General features: G+C 42.3%; 1 protein-coding gene across 1 annotated transcript in view; it reads right to left on the reverse strand.

Annotated features, from left to right (window-relative positions):
- SMC1B (structural maintenance of chromosomes 1B) overlaps window positions 1-25,212 on the reverse strand; it is a 64,819-nt gene that overhangs the window by 299 nt on the left and 39,308 nt on the right. The window contains exons 17-24 of the mRNA XM_065413864.1: window positions 23,398-23,543; window positions 21,992-22,145; window positions 20,105-20,203; window positions 18,080-18,236; window positions 17,040-17,194; window positions 6,847-6,998; window positions 6,530-6,599; window positions 161-271 (exon numbers count right to left, since the gene is read on the reverse strand). Of these exons, the coding sequence (XP_065269936.1) occupies window positions 161-271; window positions 6,530-6,599; window positions 6,847-6,998; window positions 17,040-17,194; window positions 18,080-18,236; window positions 20,105-20,203; window positions 21,992-22,145; window positions 23,398-23,543 (1,044 nt within the window). The remainder of the gene's footprint in view (window positions 1-160; window positions 272-6,529; window positions 6,600-6,846; window positions 6,999-17,039; window positions 17,195-18,079; window positions 18,237-20,104; window positions 20,204-21,991; window positions 22,146-23,397; window positions 23,544-25,212) is intronic.

Below are 25,212 nucleotides of genomic sequence, written 5' to 3' on the forward strand. Positions count from 1 at the left end.
ATACTTGTTAGAGAATTTTTTTTTAAATGAGCATTAAGGGGGAGTCATTTCTTAAGAAATAACTGGCTGTAGCTGGAATTTTTTTTAATAGTAGTTTAATTGCTGTATGAAGTTAATTTGATTTAAATTAAGACAGAAAAATAACTAAGATTATTTGTACCTCTGGACAGACTCCAATTAATGCATCTGCTCTGGAATAAAACTCCTCCTTTAGAGAAATAACTATCATCTGACACTGTTCCTGTGCCTGCTCTTTGATGAAGCTTGATACCTTTGGAGAAAAGCCACAAATTTTAGGATAAGTGGGTTCTGTCAGATTTAAATCACAATTGATTAGGGAACAATGCTGAATTGCTCAGCAGATAGAATTCATTTATGAAATGGGCAGGGTAAAAGAGGGAATATAACTGGCCAAGAAAGACACTGTACATGATGTAGGTTCACAGTATGACCCCACAGGTTTGGCCCTTTTAAAAATGTATATGAAAACAATCCACTTTAGAAATGTGACATTTCTAAAGTTAACGTAGCGCATTTTACTTGACAATGTTTTTAAGTTAGGTGGATTTCCATGTATAAGCCATAAATTTTACAGCTTGTTACCATTTACATAATGTGATACAGATTACAAACGCATATTACTGTGCGGTTTTATGTGGCAGAAAATGTTTTTCACTAGCTGTAAAATGTTACTGCATAGAGCAAAATTTATAATTTGAGGTGAATAAAGAAGACATCATACCACAACAGAAGATAAAATTGTAAATGAAAATTAGAAGCAACATTTTTTAATCACACTTCTATGTGTACATTTTTATCCGCTATGTCATAAGTAGGCATAGTCGTTGAAATTATTTTGAACTGAAGATTTTAAAACCTGACTAGTTTTCAAGGTGACTGACCATAATCCATTCTGAAACTAACTTTATAAGGAGTTAGTATTATACACACTTAAAGTTCCGGAAAGTTTCTTTTCAATTTTCAGTTTAAAGCCTTCTAGCCTTATTACAGCAGAAGATCTCCAACAAGTTGCTACTAACCAGACCTTTCCCAAACTCTTTTGATCACAATAAGTACTGTACATATACTAACCTGTTCATATGCAAAAAGTACATGCAGTATTTATTAAGCATATTTTTTCTATTTCCAAACAACATTATTTTCTGTAACTTAAACTCAAAACACTGGCAAATATATAAAGGTCCCTTCATTTGAAGGTGTCTCAGGTCTTTCTCATGGCAGGTAAGATCACCATTTACGGTTGAGGAAACTGAAGCAATGAGAAGAGTTGGAGTAGGCCTCAATATTGATACAAAATTGTTATTAATAAATTATTTTACATAATTACAAACTTGACTTTGCTCTTACTGAATTTTGCGACAATTATTTTCATACACTTGCTTAGAGAATGATAGCTCACATGCTTAGGTTTTGGTGGGATTTTTGGTTGCTTATTGTATGAAATTATTACACTATTATTAGGGCCCTACCAAATTCACTGTCCACTTTGGGCAATTTCATGGTCATAGGATTTTAAAAATCGCAAATTTCAATGATTTCAACTACTTAAATCTGAAATTTCACGATGTTGTAATTATAGGGGTCCTGACCCAAAAAAGGAGTTGTGAGAGGGTTGCAAGGTTATTGTAGGGTGGGGTTGCAGTACTGCTACCCTTACTTCTGTGCTACTGCTAGTGGCAGCACTGCCTTCAAAACTAGGCATCTTGAAAGCACTGGCTGCTGGCCAGGATCCCAGCTCTGAAGGCAGAACCGCTGCCAGCAGCAGTGCAGAAGTAAGTATGGCATGGCATGGTATGGTATTGCCACCCTTTCTTCTGCACTGCTGCTGGTGGGGCACTGACTTCAGAGCTAGGTGCCTGGCCAACAGCCACTGCTCTCCAGCTGCCCAGCTCTGAAGGCAGCGCAGACTTAAGGGTGGCAATACTGCGACCCCCCCACGTGACTTCCTTTTGGGTCAGGACCCCCAATTTGAGAAATGCCGGTCTCCCCCATGAAATCTGTATAGCACAGGGTAAAAGCATATAAAAGACCACATTTCACTTGGGGAGGGACCAGATTGCACGGCCCATGACGCGTTTTTCATGGCCGTGAATTTTGTAGGGCCCTACAAGGTGAGTAACCCCTTTCTTTGAGTGATTGTCCCTAAGTGCAATGCACTTCAGCTGATTCACAAGCAGTGTCACTTTAAAAAAAGTTGTATGCCTGGAGTCCTATGACACAGACTGCAGAACAGCTCTGCCTAGAGAAGCTGCAGCAGCAGCTGCTTGCACTAGTCGCAGTGGCTCTCAAACTGTGGGTCAGGATCCCAAGTGGGTTGCGACCCCATTTTAATGGGGTCACAAGGGCTGGCTTAGATTTGCTGGGGCCAGAAGCCAAAGCTCAAGCCCCACTGTCTAGGGCCGAAGCCTGAGGGCTTCAGCCTTGGGCAGTGGGGCTGAGGTTACAGGCCCCCTGCCTGGGGCTGAAGCCCTTGTGTTTCGGCTTTGCCCCCAACCCTGGGGCAGTGGGGCTTTGGCCCCCCTACCTGGGGTGGCAGGGATCGGGGTAGTAATTTTTGTTGTCAGAAGAGGGTCGCGGTGCAATGAAGTTTGAGAACCCCTGCACTAGTGCATAATTTCTAGCAAAGATAAGACCCAAACTCCAATTTGCTGCTCTGCAGCGGTCAGTAATAGGTACATCTCAAAGGAAAGCTACCAATGCTGCTTAAGCTCTAGTTGAGCGTGCTCTCACACTGCACTTAAGGGAGACATTCATCTTGTAGTCAAATAGAATACACCCTCAATTCCACTTCAACAGTATCTGGGAGCAAATGGCCTCTCAGATGTTCCATGAATAATACAAAAAGACTAGGAGACTTCTGAAAAGATCTCTTCCTCTGCAGGTAAAAGGCAAGAGCCCCATGCATGTCCAGCAAGTGTCATGCTGCCTCTTCCGTGTTAGAATGAGGTTTTAAGGTAAAATGCAGTATTGGTCCCAGGATATTAGAGAGACAAGGTGGGTGAGGTAATATCTTTTACTGGACCAACTTCTGTTGGTGAAAGAGACAAGCTTGTGAGCTACACCGAGCTCCTCTTCACGTCTGAGAGAAGAGCTCAGTGTAGCTCGAAAGCTTATCTCTCTCACCAATAGAAGTTGGTCCAATAAAAGATATTACCTCCCCCACCTTTTCTGTTTAAGGTAAAACACAGGTAGATAGAGACATAGTTGATGTGAAAGTCCGACACCTCCTGAGGGTGGAACTTCGGATGTAGTCTCATGGATACCCAGTCCTTGTGGAAAACTCAATAGGAAGGGTCAGCCACGAGCACCTCTAGCTCCCTGACTCGTCTGTTACCTTCTTAGAGATGTAACAGAGAGCAGGATGCCAGGGGCACAAACTGCTATTTAGTAAGAGTTGATCCAACAAGATTCAAGTTGCAGACTGGTATACATTTTGTCACTGGAGAGAAGACTCAAAGAATCGCACCCTTATAGGAAGTGGATGGTGACTGAATGGGAAAGTACACAGCAGGTGTCTACCAGCAGATGAAATGTGCTGATAGCCACCAGATGTATGCCATACTGTGCCGGTTGGGGACATAGACCAATGCCAGCCACGCCACTAGCAGTCTGAGGTGAAGTCGCGCGTGCCAAACCACATAAGTACATCCTGCCATGTGACCCAGCAGTCTCGGGCAGGTGTGGGTGGTGGTGAACAGGTGGGCATGCAGAAATTAGATGAGGTCTACCATGGCTCAGACCAGAGACTCAGGGAGGAAGGCTCTGGTCCAAGTGGAGTGGAGTACCACCACAATGAACTGTGTGTTGCACTGGAGTGAGGGTTAACTTCTTGTCATTTATTATTAGGCCCAGGTTGTGGCAGGTGGAACAGACCAGAGCGAGATACCTCCGCACATGATCTGAGGACTGGCCCCTTAGCAAGCAATCGTCGAGGTACAGGTAGATTTGGACCCCCAGACGTCACAGATAAGCGGTCACTGGAGCTATACACTTGGTGAACACTCTCGGAGCTGATGAGAGACCAAAGGGCATTGCTGTGAACTGGAAATGGCGCTGGCCAAATGTGAAACAGAGGAAACACTGGTGCCCCAGGAATATGGAAGTACGAGTCTTTTAAATCGAGGGCGATGTACCAGTCTCCTGGATCCAGGCACGGGATGAAGGAGGCCAGGATGACCATATGAAATTTCAACTTTTTGAGAGACTTGTTGAGGCGCCGCAGATCTAGAATAAGTCTGAGGCCTCTCTTTGCCTTTGGAATAAGGAAGTTGCAGGAGTAAAATCCTCTTCCTTCCATGCCCCTAGGTGCAGGAGGTTTTTGATCTCCTGAATGAGGAGTTGCTCGTGAAGAGGGACGGGGAAGAGGGATGGAAGGGTTGGTTGGCTACAAACTACAGGGTATAGCCCGATGAGACAGTGTCGAGCACCCAGCGGTCCAAGGTGATATGGGACCAAGCTGACCAAAAAGGGTGGAGGTGGACGGGGAACGGATCCAGTACAGTGACTGGGGCATCGTCCTCGGGTGCATCCTCAAAATGACTGCTTTTGGCTGCCTTGGTCCCTGGAAGGACTAGGCTGGGCAGGTTGACAAGACGACGACTGGTGGAAGCACTTAAAACCCATCTTTCCCTTTCTTTTTGTAGGAGCCAGATTGAGGGGAACCCCAAGACCTCAATAACGGCAGAGATGGCGGGGGGCAAAATGGCTTTTTGGCCTGCTGAGAAGTATGTAGACCCAAGGAGCAGAGGGTGGCCCGGGAGTCTTTAAGACTGTGGAGCCTAGCATCAGTTAACTCCGAGAACAGCCCTGTTCCCTCGAAAGGGAGGTCCTGCAGGGTGGATTGGATCTCCTGGGACAGTCTGGAGGTCTGTAACCAGGAGCTATGCCTCATGGCTATTGCAGAGATGACCACCCTGGACACCGAGTCCATAGCATCCCAGGCCATCTGGAGGACACCCCTGGCTACCGCCTTGCCTTCGTCTATTAGAGTGGTGAACTTCTCCGCCCAGTCCTGTGGGAGGCTCTCTTTGAACTTGTCAACGTAGTTGCACAGGTTGAAACTGTATCTGCCAAGTAGGGCCTGATGGTTAGAGACCCTAAACTGGAGGCTTGCTGAACAGATCATGATGTCAACAATTCACAGATTAATCTCATGTCATACACTTCCATTAAGATCTTCAAGTAATTTGTACAACATTAAAATTACAGTTGTGGTTATATATTCAGCATAATATTATATTTCATCACTACACATCTCAGACCCCTATCATACTCTAGCTCAACAGGCAGAGTTAAGGGTAGATTTGAAAAAAAAAAATCTATCTGGAATTTCTTTTTTAATGCAATACAACTGTGATGAGGTGTCCACACCACGGAAGAGTGAAAGGGGTTAAGTCGGCTAGATAGGTTAATTAACTCCACAAGGGTGCACCTGGAGGTGGAGCTGGGGAGTAAGGAATGAGTGAAAGCAGGCTCAGCTGGGCAGGAAGAGGCAGGGTTTGTATAAAGCAAGTAGCTGGTCATGGAGGGGCTGCTAGAAAGGACTGCAGACAGGCTGTATTCACTCCTTGGGTGGAAGGAGTTGGCAGGCTGGCAGACCCAGAGGGGGGACGCCAGACACGTGGGATGTGGCCCAGGGAATAGCAACAGGGCTAAAGGAAGCAGCATGGGGCTGCTATTTGTAGCATCCCTGGGTCAGGACCTGGAGTAGCGAGCGGGCCTGAGTCCCCCCTAACCCCCACTGGGGAAGTGGCAGTGCCCTAAGAAAAGGGAGTTTAAACAGGCCCAAGTAAGGGGCTATATTGGAAATCATATTACCCCAGAAGGGGGCTGAACTGAGACTGACCCAGCTGGAAAGCTGGGGTCAGGACTAAAGGGACAGATGCCAGAGCAAGCCCAAGGAGGGCTGCAGAGAGAGAGACCAACCAGGGTACTGGGATAGGCCCTGTTGGACTGTTTAAGGACTGTGAGAACTGAGCCTAAAGACAGGGCTGCAAATAGGCCCTGTTGGACCTTCTACCCCAGAAGGGGACTCACTGAGTGACCTAGCCAGAGGGCTGAGTCACAAAGGAGACATCGAGAGTTTTGGAGGAAGAAGAGTTGCAGACCAGAGACAGAGCGACGTCATACAAACCAGGGATGGGGGTGTCAGCCTCCAGCTAATCCTGAGAACAACAAAGAGGAGGCGCCAGACCATGACAACAACCTTAACTTTAACATACCTGTGTGCAAGTGTGGATCAATGGGCACTGCTTACTAAAAATTTCCAGACAGTCCCACCAGTTCACATGTGTACCTATGTATGGAATACGCACAGGAACCATCACTCAAAAAATTCTTAAATTTGTCCCTCATGCAGTCTGTTTTGATTTAGGCCAATAGAGAATAACTGAACTTCTCTCTTTGTCCCAGCCTCCCTAAATTAAACAACCATCCTTCTGCAAAAGGATACCACTATGTCATTAGATTATCTGTAAATTAATTTCAGATAACAGAAGGAATAACTTACTTTGCCAATGTTTGTGTTATCCAGTGCAGCATCCACTTCATCCAAAATAAAGAAAGGGGCAGGGCGGAAACTTAAAAATAAGAGAGTCAATTACTTTTATATAGATATACTAATATTTTGGGGGTTTAGCTTGTCCCATAAAATTTTGACCAAGAAATAGTAATGTCAAGAACAGAATAGGAATGTAAAATACATTTTTGGACATAACAAATGTTCAAAATGCCTTCTGAAAATACTATGCTACCTTTGTTTCCATACCACTGAGGCTCAAAGATTAGTAAAAAGATGGTACTGTAAAATTTATTTCACCATATTACCTGTGTATTGCAAACACAAGAGCCAGTGCTGCCACAGATTTTTCACCTCCTGACAAGTTGTCCATTGGCATAAAGCGTTTTCCAGGAGCCACACAGTTATAGCTAATGCCTTCTAGATATGGTTCCTCAGGATTCTCGGGACTGAGAAATGCCTGAAATACACATGCCCTAATATTTAGTTAATACTGAAACATATGAAATGTTTAGCTTAGGGTTGCTATTGTTTGTATTTTAAATATGACATTTTGACTCATTTGTAGTGAATAACTGTGTATTTGTATTTAAGAGAGACATTGCTAAAATGTGGTTCTAGAAAAATCTATCTTGTGAAACCTTTGGGATATGACAGACATCATAATCAAAGAACCACCATTTAAGGCAGACTGACATCTTAGTCATATTTTCAACACTGTTCCTTATCTTTGTTACCAATATCACTTCAGATTATTAAAGACACTCATTTTAAAAAAAAAACCTCAATTTACTTTTCACTATCTGTTTAGTTTATTTCATTTTACTTGGACAATAAAATAAATGAAGTAATTTTCATATTTATAGGCTGTTACAAAACGAATAGCACCCGTGCAAAGTGTTAAAAAACAGTTACCTGTCTTTTGTAACTCTTGTTCGAGATGTGTTGCTCATGTCCATTCCATTCTAGGAGTGTGCGCGCCCACGTGCACATTTTTCGGAGATTTCTGCCTTAGTGGTACCCGTAGGGTTGGCAGTGGTGCCCTCTGGAATGCTGTGCTCATGCATCGGTATATTAGGCACTGCCGGCCCGATGCCGTCTCAGTTCCTTCTTGACGACAACTCTGACAGAGAAGTAGGAGGGCGGGTAATGGAATGGACATGAGCAACACATCTTGAAGAACAACAGTTACAAAAGGTAGGTAACCGTTTTTTCTTCTTCGAGTGCTTGCTCATGTCAATTCCATTCTAGGTGATTCACAAGCTGTATCCACTGAGGTGGGCTCGGAGTTCATAGTCATGTGGCTTGCAATACTGCTTTACTGAAGCCAGCATTGTCTTGGGCCTGCTAGGTAAGTGCGTAATGAGATGTAAATGTGTGGATGCACGACCAGGTAGCGGCCCTGCCGATATCTTGAATAGGCACTTGGGCCAGGAAGGCCGCTGCCCAGGCTTGTGCCCTAGTCAAGTGGACAGTTACAATCGCCAGTGGAGGCACTTTCACCAGATCATAACAAAAACAGATGCAGGCGGTGATCCATGATTAAATTCTCTAGGCAGACACTGGAAGACCTTTCATCCTGTCTGCTGCTGCAATGAACAACTGCGTCGACTTACAGAACGGCTTAGTCCTTTCAATGTAAAAGGCTATTGCTCTCCTGACATCCAGAGAGTGCAATTTGCACTCCTCTTCTGACTTATGAGGTTTTGGAAAGAAGACAGGTAAGTATACGTCCTGGCTTGTATGAAACTGCGAAACTACCGTGGGCAAGAAAGCTGGGTGCGGTCGCAGCTGGACCTCGTCCTTGTAGAATACCATACAGAGTGGCTCCAAAGTAAGCACCCTAATCTCAGAGACCCTGTGGGCAGACGTTATTGACACCAAGAAAGAAGCCTTCCAGGAAAGCAGAAGAAGGGAGCAGGAAGCCAAAAGCTCGAAGGGGGGACCCATGAGTCGTGACAGCATGAGATTCAGGTCCTAAGGAGGGACAGGGTCATGGATGTGGGGATAGAGTCGCTCCAGGCCCTTCAAAAAAAAAAAGGACCATCATGTCATGAGTGAAGACCGACCTGCCCTGGAACGGAGGATGGAAGGCTGAAATAGCGGCCAAGTGGACCTTAATCGATGAAAGAAACAGGCCCTAGAGCTTGAGATGCAGAAGGTAGTCCAACACTGACTGCAGCAAGGCCTGCTCGGGGTGGATACCCTGGTCCAAACCCCAGAACCTTTTCCACTTGGCCAGGTAGGTCACCCTGGCCGAGGGCTTTCTGCTACCCAACAGTACCTGCTGGATAATGGACTGAGTACTCCTGTTCTGCATTCAGCCACATAGCAGCCAGGCTGTCAGATGCAGCGCTGCCAAGTTCGGGTGCAGAAGATTGTCGTGGTTCTGGGACAGCAGAACTGACCAGAGAGGCAGCTGCAGCGGGGTGGCCACTGAAAGGTCCAACAGCGTGCCGAACCAGTGCAGGCGAGACCAAGCCGGGGCTATCAGGATTACCTTCACCTTGTGCTGTCTGATCTTCATGAGGACTTTGTGGATTAAGGGCACTGGTGGGAAGGCATACATCAGAGCCCCCTGACCACTGGAGCAAAAAGGCATCTGACAGGGAGCCTATGTCAATCCCCTGAGTTGAGCAGAACACCTGGCACTTCCTGCTCTGTCAGGACGCAAACAAGTCCACCGGGGGGACTTTGGAAGATCACTCCATCCAGAGGTGGTCAGTGTGATCACTTGTGGTGAGAAGAGAAGGACCTGCTGAGGTGATCCACTAACACGTTTCTGGCCCTGGGAAGGTGCGCAGTCATAAGATGAATGGCATGCTGCACACAGAAGTCCCAGAAATGGAGAGCTTGTTGGCAGAGGGCTGACGATTTGGCTCTGCCTTGCTTGTTGATGTAAAACATCGAGGCGGTGTTGTCTGTCAGGATTTGTACCACCTTGTCCTTCAAGCAGGGTAGGAAAGAATTGCAGTGTGTAGCCCAGAGATACAATGCCAAGCACCCAGCGGTCTAAGGTGACTCGCGACCAGGCCGACTGGAAGGGATGTAGGCGGTTGTGCTCCTTTTGAGTTCTAGGACAAAAATTCTTTCAAATACGACACTTGTCCTTCACACGCGACTCCCTCAAGAACCGTAGGCAGCTGCTATGGGGGTCGCTAATGGGCATAGGTCTGTTGCAGGCAGAACAAGGCTTAAAACCTGGAGACCAGTGCATGCCCGGCCTGGGGCTAAGATCCTGCTGGGACTCTAATTTACTAACTAACACTACTTAACACCTACTTACTGACTAGCTACTGTAAACAAACTATGTACAAGGCAAACAAGGATGAGAGATAAAGAGAAAAAATGCTATCCACTTGCAAGTCAAGGGGAAGGCACTCCAATCAACCAGCACGGGTGGTAAGAAGGAACTGAGAGGGTGAAGAAGTTTTTATACTGAAACCATGAAATCTCTGTCTCTCGCTGCTCCATTCTTCTATTGAACATAAATGTTAGGCTTCTGTCTAAAATTTTTCTCTTGCCTGAACTCTCTTCTTCTCCTCAGGGGATCAGACTGTCTTATCTTCAGCTGCTCCTCACTGCTCAACACCAGATATTTGCCTCACATCCTCGTTTTAGGCATTTTAGAGGTCCCCAAGCTTAGCTGACTTCCTTGGAGATGGAAAAGGCTTTTGAAAGAACTGAATACAGATATTTTCCAGAGGTTCTTCACAAATTTTACTTTAGCAGTAACTTCCTCAAATTGGGAGAATTCATGGTTGCTTACCTGAAAACTTTCCCTTCTTTGAAGGGAAAGATCCAAAGATTGACAATAGGTCATTGCCTGTCTGTACCTGCAGGGGGCAGAAACAAAGCTAGGTGGATAGCTGATGAGGGACTAGTCCCCACCTTCAGGAGACCACCTCGGTTTCAAGATGCTTCCACCACTAACTCCTGTGGACTATGAAACTAAAAACCCCCAAATCTCTCATCTTGCGAAAAATATTCAACAAGAGAACATTACGAACAACAAGAACATTTTAACTACTGCAGAGAACTTTAAGCATGAGTTAAACAGATCTGCCTTTTTCAGGGAGGGCCAGTTCTGTTTGAAGAAGGGGAAATTTTCAGGTAAGCTGCCACAAATTTTCCCATTCTCTCTCAGGGCTAGGTCCACAGATCCTCAGTGTGGGATATTCTCAGCAATGACAAAATTCCTAGGGAGAGAACAAAATAATATCACAGAGAAAGGAATCACCACAGAATGCAGGACCCACCTGTCAAAGGCTGCATCATCTGAAGATGAATATCTATCTTGTAAAATTTAGTCAATGTTTACACAGATGACCAAGTTGCAGCTTTACAGATTTCAATGCCCCTTCACTGCCCGTGTACTGAATGAGCTCTGGTGCCCACTGTTGGATTGGTGCCCTTGATATGCAAGGCCCGGATAGACTGTAGATGAGCCTCTGCTCACTGCAGCAATGATACTGTTCCTTTTGTAGATCCCTTAACCTGAGTCCTCTCCCCTTCCACTCAATGGTTTATGTATGCCATCGCTGACATTGTCCGCCATTACCAGAAGACCACCATTCAGTAATACTGAGGCCAGTTGTTGAACAGCATATTTTATTGCCCTCATCTCTAGAAAAATGTATGCTTTTCTTTAGTTCCAAGAAGAACCATGTCCCTACAGCCATCGACTTCTCAGAGAATGCTTCCCATCCTTCCAGACTGGCATCTATTGTTATGACAGATCTCTCTGGCTCTGCCATGGCCATCCTTCCTGAAATCAATCTGGGCTCATCCACCAATCCCGGGATTTCAATACGAGTGATGGAATGCTCACTTTCAGAGATGGAAAAGTCAGAAAACAGCAGGGAAGGGACAGCAGGAAACTCTGGAGCGTCCTCACATTCATTCTTGCTCCTAGCACTATTCTTAGAAAACTCATTATGACATGATCATCCCTAGAACACTCATTAGGGTGCCTAGGACGCCCTCAAAAGGGTAACTGCTGATCTGATCTTGCTCTGTATTTTGGCTGACAAAGATTTTATGGGCCTCTGAGTCTATCAACACTCCAAGATGAACAAGGCACTGAGATGGCTGAAGATGACTCTTTCCAAAATGTACTATAATCCATGCTGTTGCAACGTTTGGATTGTTGCTTGAGTGGATCTCTCTTTGGACAGGATTCTGATTATTATGTTGTCTAGGAAAGAGTATATTTGTATCCCCATTTGCCTGAGAATAGCAACCAGAACACTGAGGACTTTCGTGAACGTTTGAGGTGCAGATAACAGTACAAAAGGCAGCACTTTGTATTGAAAATTATCCATGCCATGAGTGAATTACAGAAATCTCCTGTGCACCTGGTGAACTGGCATATGAAGATAGGTCTCCTCCAAATCTACTGATGTGAGATAATCCCTCTGGCAGATGGCCACCAGTATGGACTTAAAAATCTCCAGACTGAATCTGGTCTCCAATACTTCTCCGTCCTCCCCAGACCTCTTGGGTACCAGAAACAAAACTGAGTAGTGGCCAGAGAACATCTCTGCCTTGGGAACTCTCTCTATTACACCGATTCCTGAAAGATAATATACTAAAGACTACAGATCACACCTACTTTGCAGATTTGAAGATACCAGAGAAGAGAGAAAAATGATTTCAAAGTTCTATGATGTACTCCTGTCAAACCACATTCAGCACCCATCTGTCCAATGTGGAGATAGGCCATTGGTCCTTGAATTTTAACAATCCTCCCCTTAGGTGTTGCTCGTTGGAACTCTCCTGACTGTAGTCATAGATTGTTTCTAGTGTTGGAATTTACACTGCAGGAAGACTGGTCTCTCTCCTTTCCAGGCTTAGACTTGTTCTATTTGCTTTTGTTGTAGTCTTGCCTTCCATACTTAGAGGAACAGCCACAGAAAGGATATTTAGACCTGAAATAAAGCCAGCTATCCCTTTTCCCAGATTTGGAGTTGAGAGTTTTGTAACATATTTTTTTGTTTATCTGAAGACTACAATACCACTTTGTCTAATGGTTCCCCAAACAACCAACCTTCTAAATATTTTGAAGCTGTTAACGTGATTTTGTCTGGTCTGTCGCCCTTCCAGAGGTGCCATCAAGTCACTACATTGGAGGCCATAGCATGTACTGAAAACACAGAAGCACCCCTGGTTGCATCAGCTATGAATGCTGAAGGCACTAAGATGTTCATTAACTCTGAACCTAACTGAAGTGATTTCTTGGCAGTTTTTGGCCAGTCTGACTCCTAAACAGTCTGTCCAGGTGAGTACTGCTCTTGCAAAACATGGTGCTGCAGCAGAAGCCTTCAGAGGGGAAGATGAAGCCTCATTATGGCTATAGTGATATTTCCAGTCTGCAGTCATTGGGTTCTTTTGGGGAAAAAGTCCGTCTCCTTTGGGACAGCAATGACTGACTAGTTCCAGTAAACTGCTCTGTCCATTGTGGGAAGAGAGACAATCTGCTTTTTGCTATGGTGCATGCTGTAGAATTTTTTTGGCATGCCTGGACAATCTCACAGACTTTGTTGGTGCTTCCCATTCAGCCTTAATTACTTTCCCCCAAAAGACACGAAGGGGAACGTGTAGTTCAGATTTTGAACAAGTTGGGGAAAAAACTTTTGTAATTTCTATACTAGTTCTCTCTTCTTCCACCACAATTTTTTTTCTCACTAGCTCATCCGACTGAATACCCAAGTATCTAATCAGCTTTTGTAACTTCATCTCAGATAATTCAGTTGGCAAAAGATCCTCTTGCTTCACTTCATCCTGCAGCTCAGACTCTGAGATTGAATTAACCTTCCTCCTGTGAAGATGATCCTAACTTTCCTCTTGACTTCTTTATTCCTCTCTTGGACTTAGGTTGAACAGATTTTCTAGCTTTTTTTTTTTTTTGAACAATGCTCAGAATGAAAACGAATTGGAGGAGGAAGATGAAAAAGAACCAGATGTAAACAATTTATATTTCTTTTACTATGCTTTTTCTTTCCACGTATAACATCTTGTGAAGAGAGCCATTAGCTCTGGCACTCTCTGGTGATGAGTCAGAGGAATTGCTGTCCATAGAAAAACAGGCCAGTTTTCTCCTAAGTTTGAGGTAATTTCTTGAACCCCTTTCTCCTTTAATTTTCACTCCTTAGGGGAGGTGACACTAGGAACCTGAGTCAGATGAAGAGCCCTGCAAAACTCTTCCGTTAACAGGCATCTATTTATCTTTGCCCTTTTGAGTGTGGACAGAATCCCTGTAAGGGACACTGCAGCTGTTTCCTGGGGCTCACAAGATGGCAGCTTCTACAGTAAAGGTATTTTTCATGCCAAATCCAAGAGCTCCATAGCCTAAGAGGGAATTTCTTCCTGAGGGAGATTCCTTTCTTCTCCTCTCCATGCAGAATTCCGGACTTCCCCTAGGGCTAAGGAAAGGAGACCAAATTGCCTGACGGGAGAGGGTGGGACTGATGAGACATGCACTGTGGGAGGGCATACACACAAATGGCCTTTTCGGCCACTCCATGCTCTGACCATGGCAGATTCAGCTGGTCCCGCTTATGGTTTCCCTGTGCCAGGCTGCTACCCTGATGTAACTGCTTCTGGTTGCTGAAGGGCTCTCAATTTTTGTGCCATCCTTCAAGACATTTGCAGCCTGGCTATCAGACTCCTTGCTGGTGGGGAACTCCTGGGGAACCAGCTCCTGGATCAGGATAAGGCAGACAAAGCAAAACCTTTCCAACCCAGTGAACGAGGCAGCTGCACCAGGCACAAACTTCTCCTTTTGCAGCATTTGGCAGGAATACAGAGCAGGGGGAACACAGCCTTGCTCAGTTTCCTGTTTGGACCTTTCTTGTCCATCCTCTTAGCCTGCAACCTGAATAGCTGGGGGATAGGAGACAACAACTGTGACAATTCCAGACAGGAGACAACTTGTGTCTTCAGATTTTTCTTAATTCTGTCTCTTACAAGCAATGCTGATACCACAGACCCACCAATAGCTATAGGAGGGGGGAAAAAATGAGGGGAACTCCAGAAGGTGGGGGCTAGTCCCTCAGCTATCCAATCGCTTTGATTTCCCCCCCTACAGCTACAGACAGGCGATGACTCACACTGAAGATCTGTGGACCAGACCCCAAGAGAGAGGAAGTCAGATTTTGTATGCTTCTAGAGCTGCTGTAATGACCAATAGGTTTTCCTTTGATGATTTTACTTGAGAGGGAGACAAGACAGGGATGCCTGCTTTCTCCCTTACTCTGACATTGCTAAGCAATTTACTTGAGTCGCTTGCTTTTCAGTTCTTTGAGAGTTTTCAGGCAGACAGTCACTCAGAAGTCAACCTTGTATGCGGCTGCTGATGATATGACAGCATGTCATGTCTTGAAATATCCACTTCAAATTTAAGACAAACAACTGACCAATTAGGTCAATTTTCAGCTTTCAAAATTCATTTTCTTAAATTAGAAGTATTATCTATGTAAACCTGATCCTCTATCCTGGCAAGCATTTTCTCCTTTTTCAGTGCAAGTAAAATGGCACCCTCTACCTAGATGTCTCCACTCCAAGTAGGTTTTCCATTCTGTGCTCTTGCAACTTTGTTCAGTGCTTAATAAAATTAAAAAGGACCTATTAAGATAGTTCCCTCTTCCCTCTCTCTAATGAGTGAAAATTACAATATTCCCTAGATATAGAGAGTTTACAGTAAATAGTGTATTTATTTCTAACTGGAGGGAGATCTTTGACTTGAAGACAGAGAACATAGCTGTCATCTGCCATGACAGATATCCATGTGTGTTTTAACAGACTTCAAACAGTCTAAAATGAGAGATGCCTTGTATTTCTCTGTCTGATTATACATGTGTCAGCTCTGTTTTATAAAACACTGGCTGGGAGATAAGGAAATTTATACTTTTCTATGTAGTGAAGAGAGGTTTACTTTTCCCGACCCAATTGTCTAATTCCCTTTTTTGAAAGCACATCATCAACTTAAATCCTTTATTCAGAGCCCCTATATGGATTTGGAGAACCTTAAGTAACTTGCCAGGTAAAGTAGCTCTCTCACCAGTGTTACTTGTTTATAATAATTATGTTTCCCCTAAACTTGGCCGGCCCAGCTAAATTATGAAGGTATGCAAGAATTAAATACATTCCTTATGTTTTAGTTCATCCACCAACCTCTGCCATACCTCTAATCTGTCTTGCACTAATTTTTTTTAAACAAATGACAGAGTAAAATCTTGTTAAATGGCTGTAACATTTCTAAAAAACAAACAAACAAACAAAAACACACAACAGCCATACCAGAGACTGTATAAATTAAGTCAGAGGCTATATATCATTCCAACTCACTCTCTGTAGTACATCCGTTGCCGGGTCTAGACCACTATGTTTAAAATACAAGTAAGGGATTGCTAACTGCTATGCTGCTGGTATAAGTTTGCACAGAGGCTTTCTCCACACGTTATTTTATAACTAACTGTTGAAGTGTGGTTATTCCAGATCTCCCACTCTTAATACTGCTGAGTGATCTCAACTTTAACTCCCTGGCCTCCTTCAATAAGAAGGGGTATGAACTTGGGTTTTATGAGGCCAGAAAGGATATCTTACATGTTGGGCACAGGAAGATATCAGTTATCGTTGTGAAGATCTATGTAGTTAAATCTCCTGTATACAATTAAACTCTCACGTTCTCTCTGAGGGAGAAAAAGCGTGGAAAATGTGTCTGTGGTATGGAGCAAAACTTGAACTCATTTGCAGAAATACTTAAAAATTTGCTGAACTTGATGTGCACAAATTGTGTGGGAGATTTCCTATAATTTACTTTGAAAGACTGGTAATATTTTTCTTTTATAAGTTTCAGAAGTACATGCTGAATGACTGATGAGGAGTTAATACAGAGAAGCAATTGTTCTATAGTTCTTTATAAATAAATATACTGATATGAACTGGGTATGTGTAAGAGTGGTTTTTTTCCCCATTTATTTAGAGAAGTGTACGGAGTGCTAAAACAAAAATGCTAGGGTCAAGATATCTAAAATAGTCTTGTTAACTGGTTATATGGATACTTGAATGTTCTGGATGCTTGCTATACCCACCACTAGATCTGTGAACCAATAATATTTATTTTAAAAACCAAAAATAGTGAATATACTTTACGCATCCTTCATGGTATTCCAGAAGTCTAAAATCAAATAAACTCCCAAAAGAGCGAACGCATTAGTCCATCCCTCTCTTGCACAGAAGAAAGCTGCAGGTAAGTGTAGACTGGTAGATGCTATCTTTTCTTCATGTAATTGTGATTCTCCTAATGATCTTTGTCTTCTAATCAGTTTGCATAAACTTCATGTTCAAGACTGAAACCATAACATATCTTTGGAGAGTAAAAAAAGTGAATTCTACTGTTCTAGTTAATGAAACTTTCACTATTATGATTCCAATTATAATTGAGGGAAAGCAAGCTAGTAAACTTTTTTTAAACCAAGTACTTTAAAACATTACACACCTGAGCACAACTGTTTCTGCAGAGTTTCTTGTAGATCTGATCGATAGCTACTGAGACATGCTCAAAACACTGGCTGAAACGCTCGTATCTTCTTTTTTTCATCTGTTCAAATTCTTGCCTACATATCCTGGCTTCCCTTCTGCTGGCCTCAAAAGCTATGAAAGAATAAATTGAACTAACTTTAGCTTTGCAGAAAGTGCTCAATAATAAGCTTAAAATTAGTTTAATTCTCTTAGTAATCCATATCTTAGCTAATAAGCATTTTACTAGAGAAATCTGTTTTGCAACATAAACGGAAAACAGCTTCAGTGCATATATGAGCAACATGGCAATGTCCTAAGTTTGCTCCCAGAGCTCAGCTACCGAGACTGAAAAGCTAGAAAATTGTTTGGATGTTTCCAGTTTTCCCTACACAAGACCAGACCGATGTGTGAAGAGAAGGAGCTCTGCCTGAGCACAGGTTGTTCACAGTTGTATATTTAGATTGGGTAAACTCTATAGCAGTTTATAAGGCTATATTTAGGTGTGGCAGTAGTATTCCTTGCACTCTCAGTAGTGTGCTACTTACAGCACGCCACTAATTTTGCAATGATGTTGGTGTTTGAGCTCCAGAAAAGATATGGTAACTGGTACATGGATTGCTGCTTCTAAGGAAATTAGCAGAAAATTCTTAGCAAATCAGTCATTTCTGAAATGTAATAAACCTTTTATCAAGGAATATACACTATATCTTGCTTACGAAGATATTTTTGGTGAAGATACAAACAGAATTAATGATGGAACACAAAGTTTTAAAGAAATAATTTGGAATAAGATGCAACATTTTATAAATAAGATTATTAATATGAAATGGCAGTATAAAAGTGTAACTAAGGAAAAACACAGGGCCTCTAGTAGTAAGTCTCTGACACAAACACAAAGGAAATACTCAAATACATGAAAGGAGTAAAAAAACTAATAGGACCAGTTTCAGCATAATGATTATGCAGGATGGAAAACTTTCACAGAAATGGTTAATAATAAGGAAGATTCAGTGTTACCATCTACTGATTCTTGGAACTTGTCCTTAGCAGTCTGCAATTTCTCCAGTGCTCTTAGGTTTGGTGCAGCTGTTTTGAATAAAACATTTTCTTTGGATACTATTTGCTGCTGCAATCGTGTCAGATGAGCCTCAATCTCTTTATCTGACTGTAGGTCCTAAGCAGAAGACAAAAAGTCATAAAAGGGGATTACTTGCCAATAGAATCAGCAGGCTCCCAGACAAGAGGACCCTATACAAACTGGTTCACCACAGATGAAAATAGATCACGGTCCCTTACATCAGGACACGGTAAGCAGAAACAGCAGCTGAACAGACCTTGGCAATAGTCAGGAATAATCTTAACATTAAAAAAAAAAGCCCAAGATAATTTAAATTGAAATAAAATGGACAAGAAGCATGGTCAAAGGCCTCTGCCTTGAGAAAACCTTTTTAACACATTCCATCTGGCAGCATGACACCTCCTAGCAGAGAGGTCTGGTCTCTTAATATTCTGCCTTGACTTCCTTAGACAGGCCAAGACATCCCATCATATATGGCTTAAGCCAAACCGTTCTGTTATGTGAAGCAGCTTGAGTTCTGGGTGATCTACCCTACCATTCTGCTGGAGAAGAATTTCTGATACCATAAAAGTGCTTTCCTTTGCTCTATTTGAAGAACTAGGTAGGATCTTTAGCCCTCAGAACCAATTTTGATTGTTCCTGAGCATCTTTATAAAAGACCTTTACAAAACAATGACCAACTCCTTTGAGCCTGGTATTTTGAAGCAGACTGGGGTAAGGATTAGCAGCCACATTGCTTGTGCATGGGGAGAATTTTTTAGGAGACACTCTTCCAACTCACTACTACAGATTCTTGCAGTAGCGAGTTGTGGAAATTTTTTTTGGTCCTTTGGGGCAGGGCCTTGCAGGTATTGCAGCTTTGCCTGAGCACATTTCCCTGAGACATAAAACACCCTTTTTGTGCTGATGTACAGTAGGGAATATAGTAGGACAAGAAAAGTATCTTAACTCTTATCATCAACAGATTGGTCATCTTGAACAAGAACTTAAAAAAGATTGAGTGCATATTACACTCAATGATTTAAGCCACTCCACTTAACTATTTACAACTCTTTCATGAAAACTAACATGATGGAGAAAGGGAAAGGCTGGTTCTGCAACCTCTCCAGCAGATGAACAGATGATCCAAAGGATTGTTACAGAAGACAGGGTATTTATACCCTTGGTCTATAGCTTTGGCTCTCAACCTTTCCAGACTACTGTACCCCTTTCAGGAGTCTGATTTGTCTTGCGTACCCCCAAGTTTCATCTCGCTTAAAAGCTACTTGGCTTACAAAATCAGATATAAAAGTGAGACAGTATGCTATTACTGAAAAATTGCTTACTTTCTCATTTTTACCACATAATTATAAAATAAATCAATTTGAATATAAATATTGTACTTACATTTCAGTGTATAGTACATAGAGCAGTATAAACAAATCATTGTCTGTATGAAATTATAGTTTGTACTGACTTCACTAGTGCTTTTTATGTAGCCTGTTGTAAATCTAGGCAAATATCTAGATGAGTTAAGGTACCCCCTGAAAGACCTCTGTGTACTGCCAGGGTACATGTACCCCAGTTGAGAACCACTGGTCTATGGAATGCAAGGCTCCGGGGAATTGACACAAGGCCCTTATCTGCCAAACACTACTCTTGAAAGTTCTGTGGCCAGGTATGCGACTTCTATTGCAGGGCCTCATGAATGCAGTAGTATGAAGGAAAATTACAATTTCTGTTCTTCCTCCATTAGATTTGCACTTTACAAAAACTTTAAATTATAGAATGTAGTTAAGTGGAATATTCTGATCGATAAAATGCATATAGACTGCTAAAAAGTCAGGATGTCTAACAGGAAATGGCTGCTGTCAAATCTCAAACCTACCAGTTTTCAGTCAAAACATTTGATTAAGATTATGCTGAAGAATGCATGAAAGCTTCATTCTATAGTACTATAAAGAAAATAAAATAAAGGGTCTCACCGTTAGATCATCTGTTAGACTGCTGTAGTCTATCTGAATTGCTCTCTCTCTTTCATAAATATCTGCAGTAGCCTCAGTGCTTTCTGCTTCAGTTCCCAGCTGTAACAGAGATGAAGGGCTTTTCAGTTCAGAAATATAGTGTTCTTTTTAACAACTAAAAAGAACAGTCTACATGACATGGAATGAGGGAGAAAAATGGAGCAACTTTTCCCTTTTCTAATTTATTTAATACACTTCTGTAATCAAACGTTATGATTTACTAGTTGATTAGCAGGAAGTATTAATAGTTGAAAATGCTGTCTTTCTATGAACTTTGAAGAATCCAACAATTGCAGGTGTGGTGTTATCATGAAAGCAGAAGTGCATTTGTCCAGAGTGCACTTAGAATGGGCTAACTCCATTTCTGGTCTGTCAGACTGGGCTTTCCAGGGAGTCTTTAAATCCCCCTTCAAAAAAGGCTCCTACAGATATTAGTCAATAGAAAACACCCCTTCCAGCCAATTGTTAGAAAAAATAAACAAATCTCCCTTTCCTTTTAGGCTGCTGGCAATGAGCACAAGCAGACTGCCTCCTACTCACTGCAAGCCCAGGTCAACAATTACTACTCTAGCTCTGTCCCAGTCTCTTACATGCTGCTTCCATCCTCCTCAGTGTCAGTACCCCAGAACCACTTTCCCTCCCATATTCCACACATCAGTGACACATTCCTACTTCCCCTCCAAGTTCTCCACCTTGTTCCTACTCCATGACAGCCACAGCCCCCTCTCACCCTATGCCATCTCCTTTCTGCCGATCTAGACACTCTATGAGTACCCTCCAATCCCCTTTCTCTCCACTGAATGCCCCTGTCCCCTTGTTCTTCCTTCCTCCTCTCCCATCCATTTCTGCCTATCCTCACCCGGAGGAGCTTTCCCAAGACTGGATTCAGGGAGCTTCCTTGCAAACTTCCTTTCTCCCTCTCACACTCTCTCCACTGAGACAAAGGATAAAGGCAAAGAGTTTTTACTCTTCACTGCAGTCGGGGGTGGGGGGGGAGCGGAGGCAATCCTGCTGACACGGCCACCTGGCAAGGGAGAGGGACAGTTTGCTCTGGGGCACCCATTTCGGGGGGGGGGGAGGGGAAGGGGGAGGAAAACAAGTAGCTTTGCAAACTGGCATGGAGTCTCACCATCACTTGGTTTGGAGGCCCTCTCAAACAGAGAGCAGGAGCTGCCACTGCAGGATAAGCTTGCCCTCCAATCCCCTGACCCAGCCTCCCCTCAGTGGTAATTTTTTTTGGAACGGTGGAGGGCCCCGAGTTTCAGATTTTGCTCTAGACTCCCAAAAACCTCCAAGTGGCCCTGCCTGCTGTGAAAGTCAGGAGGGAGGACTTGAAACTGTCATAAGTATTCCTAAGAGTATATTCCGTCTCTAATTTATTTGACTTTTATTTCTATAGTTGTTGGAGGAAGGAGGCTCAGATTTAGATAATATTCATATTTAGGGTGGGGGGGGGAAATGTCAGAATATCATCTAAGGAGGAGTCCTCAATAGAAAATCATCCAAATCTGAATTTCATCCTATCTAATCTGGGTTTTATATTTTTGCAGTAATAGTTTTGTCTTTATGCATCCTCTTAAATGTTTATTTGCAATGTTGATAGTGGCAATGCCTTTGTATTATGAAGTTTTTACATATTTTCAATAAGATGTTGCCAATGTGGGTGGGTGTAAAAATGTTGTGATAGCCCCTTCTACTGGCTGCATAAAGATGGATTTGGCCAGTGCCTATATTATTATTTTACATTACTATATAACCAGGGCAGTCAGCCATTAGGAAAAAACATTTTACTTCAGCAATATATGTTTTCTGCTATAGTACATCTTTCATAAGTATTTTCTACAGTACCTCTACTTCACTGATTTCATCCAGTGATCCCAATAAGAGAGAAATTCTCAAGTCTTGGACCTTGCATTCAAGAAGCATATTATGTCTCTCTAATCTTTTCTGTTCCAGAGAGGTTTCAATAGATATAGCTTCCTTTTGTAACTTACCCATTTCCCTGCAACCATACAAAGGTATGAATCTGTTAAACACTGGCATTATTAAAATTATGTAACTATCAGGCAAGCACTAATAGAAACAAGAAAGATTTTTCTACTGTAGTCTACATTATCCATTAAAAGGTAAGTCCTTGGTCCTAGTAATGATCTGAAGTACTATATAATGCATTAGCACCAAGAAGGAATTAAAGTTAAGCAGACCAGTAAAGTCATTTTTCAAACATGGATTCTTTTACCAATACCAGAGGGGTGGAAAATAACAGTCTTGATATATCATCACAGTTCAACAGTTTCAAGCTTTCATAATTTAGCACACTTACTACATCAACTACAATCTCTATCCTACCAGCCCATACTTCTGCTCATGAAGATTTCTTCCCTTCAAACCACGAACAGACATAGTATCTTCTCCTAGCATTTATTCTACTTGAAATACAATTCAAGATCACCTAATCAATTTACTGTAAAAATATAAGTGGCTAAATAGAATAATAATCCTAATAGTTGGCAGTTAAAAACTATTTATCGTAATTATTGTTATACAATACATTCTGTTAGATGAGTATCAAACTTATGAATTCTTATAACTTTTTTATGAATAAAGTATACTGTGAGAAATATTTCACAAATTTTCTTAGCTAACACATACATGTTTATCCCCAAAAAGGGCAATGAGTCACTGGATTGAACAATGGCTGATAATCAATATATGGCTAATAATGACCATATATTGATTCAGTTGGAGGTGCTAAAAGAGAATATATGCACACAGATTAAGCAGGATTGGGGAAGACAAGATAGACTAGACTAAACTAAAGGAGGAACCGTTCCCACAGAAGAGGATTTAGCAGCAGAAGCAGGACAAGAAAGCGGTCTAAAATTAGTATTTCCCTCAAGTTATGCAATACCTGACAGGCATTGAGTGTAGCACTGTGCACACAGAAAAAACTAGAAAAATCACCCTAAAATGTTAATCAAAAATTCAAGGTTTAACTATTTCTAACTATGAGAGACCAGGATGAGACCTAATCGGGGGTGGGCATATTATCCCACATCTGCCCACTACGGGTTTTTACACCTTCCTTTGTAGCATGCTGGCCACTGCTGGAAACTGGATCACTGGATTACACTAACCTCAGGTCTGATCCAATATGACAACTGACTTCCCACAAAAGGTTCAAGCTTCTAAAATGCTGACCTCTTTTGAAATTACTAAACTAATTATTATACCCAAGTACAGTTAGTAGTTACCTATTAAGGGTTAATAATTTCTTCCTTGATTCCTCAACTTCATTTTGGGCTTTTGTAACCTCAGTTTTGAGAGTTATTAATCTATCCTTAAGATGCTGTTGTTCCTCCATTATTTCATTCACCATTAGTAGAAATTCTTCCTCAGCCTGCATAAAAAATAATTCCATATTTTTAATGTTATATTTTATTTTAAAAGCCTAATATGCCATTATATAGCAAGAGGGAATCAAGGTTTAAAATCTTTATACCATATTACATTGGTAAAACAAACTAGCTGTCAGTTTCTTTATAAAGCTATTCATGCTGTGAAACTATTGCACTTGAAAATACTCAACTACATAGATTCCTATATATCCAGTGAGCTATTCATGGTACACCTCTACCCCAATATAACGCTGTCCTCGGAAGCCAAAAAAAATCTTATCGCGTTATAGGTGAAACCGCATTATATAGAACTTGCTTTGATCCGCCGGAGTGCGCAGCACCGCCCCCCCGGAGCACTGCTTTACTGTGTTATATTCGAATCTGTGTTATATCGGGTCGCGTTCTATCAGGGTAGAGGTGTACTTTCTTAAACATAGACCCAAAAGAATTTTATTGAGAGCATATATAGTCTTAATCTCAAAGGATTATCTTAATACATAGTAAAGACCAATATCATCCAATAGTTTTGTACAGATTGAAACCACATAATATCTTAAAAGCATTTCAACTTATTGTGTATAGCAAATGAAAATTTAAAGAAATTAAGATGTATAAAAGTTACAACACATCTATAATAATTGTATAAAATAATAATAAATGGATAAAGGTTAAACACATCTATATATTTGTCTATGTCACGGAGGAGGTCGAGGAGGACACCTCTAGTCTCACATTCGAGACATCCAGCCACCAGGTAAGTGCTCACAGGATTTGGGGTGGTACCATGACCAATGTGCTCAAACGATGCTTAGCTGGGCAGTACCCCACTGTAATGGCCACAGAAGGAATCTGGCAAGCAGCGTCACGTAGGGACACACCTACATGTGTCCTACTGGTCCCAGGCATGTGTGAGTTATCATGCACAAGTTACTGAAGGGCTCTACATCTGTCTTCTGGCAGGTATGCTCACTCTGACCATGAGTTGAGTATGAATTCTATTCACCTCGAAAGTGTGAGAGACTATTTTTCATAATTCACTAGGAGCTCTAATTAGGAGAGCAAGGAGATGATTCAATGTAGGGCTGTCTTGGTCTCCATCCTGGGACTTGACCCTGATCAGCCTATCATCTAGGTATAGGTAGACATGAAGTCCCTATTTCCTTAGATATCTCACTACCACTGCCAGGCAATCTGTGAATACATTCATTGCCATGGACAGTCCATAGGGTAGGACTCTGTATAGATAATGCTTGGGTCCCTCTATAAATCTGAAGGACTTTCTATGAGCCAGGGAGATGGCAATAGGGAAGTATGGATATTGCAAGTTGAAAGTCACAAACCAGTCTTAACCTCAAAGTGATGCACGCAAGCATTACCATCCTGAATCTGAGACAGCATATGTATCTGTTGAGCCTCCTCAGGTGTAGGATAGGACCAAAAAACCTTTTTCTTTTTTGGAATAGGAAAATACAGAGAATAGACTTTCTTCCCCTGTATTCCTGAGGCAACTCCTTTATTGCTACTAGCCAGAGTAACAAGGCCAATTCTGGCTGTGAAAGGCTCTCATGAGAAGGGTCCCTGAAGAGGGATGAGGAAGAAGACAGGAAGAGGGTAGGGAGAAGAATTGGATGGTATAGGCATGTGGCAACATCTAGCACCCATTTGTTAGTG

The sequence above is a fragment of the Emys orbicularis genome, chromosome 1 (assembly GCF_028017835.1).
Source record: "Emys orbicularis isolate rEmyOrb1 chromosome 1, rEmyOrb1.hap1, whole genome shotgun sequence".
NCBI classification, from domain to species: domain Eukaryota; kingdom Metazoa; phylum Chordata; order Testudines; family Emydidae; genus Emys; species Emys orbicularis.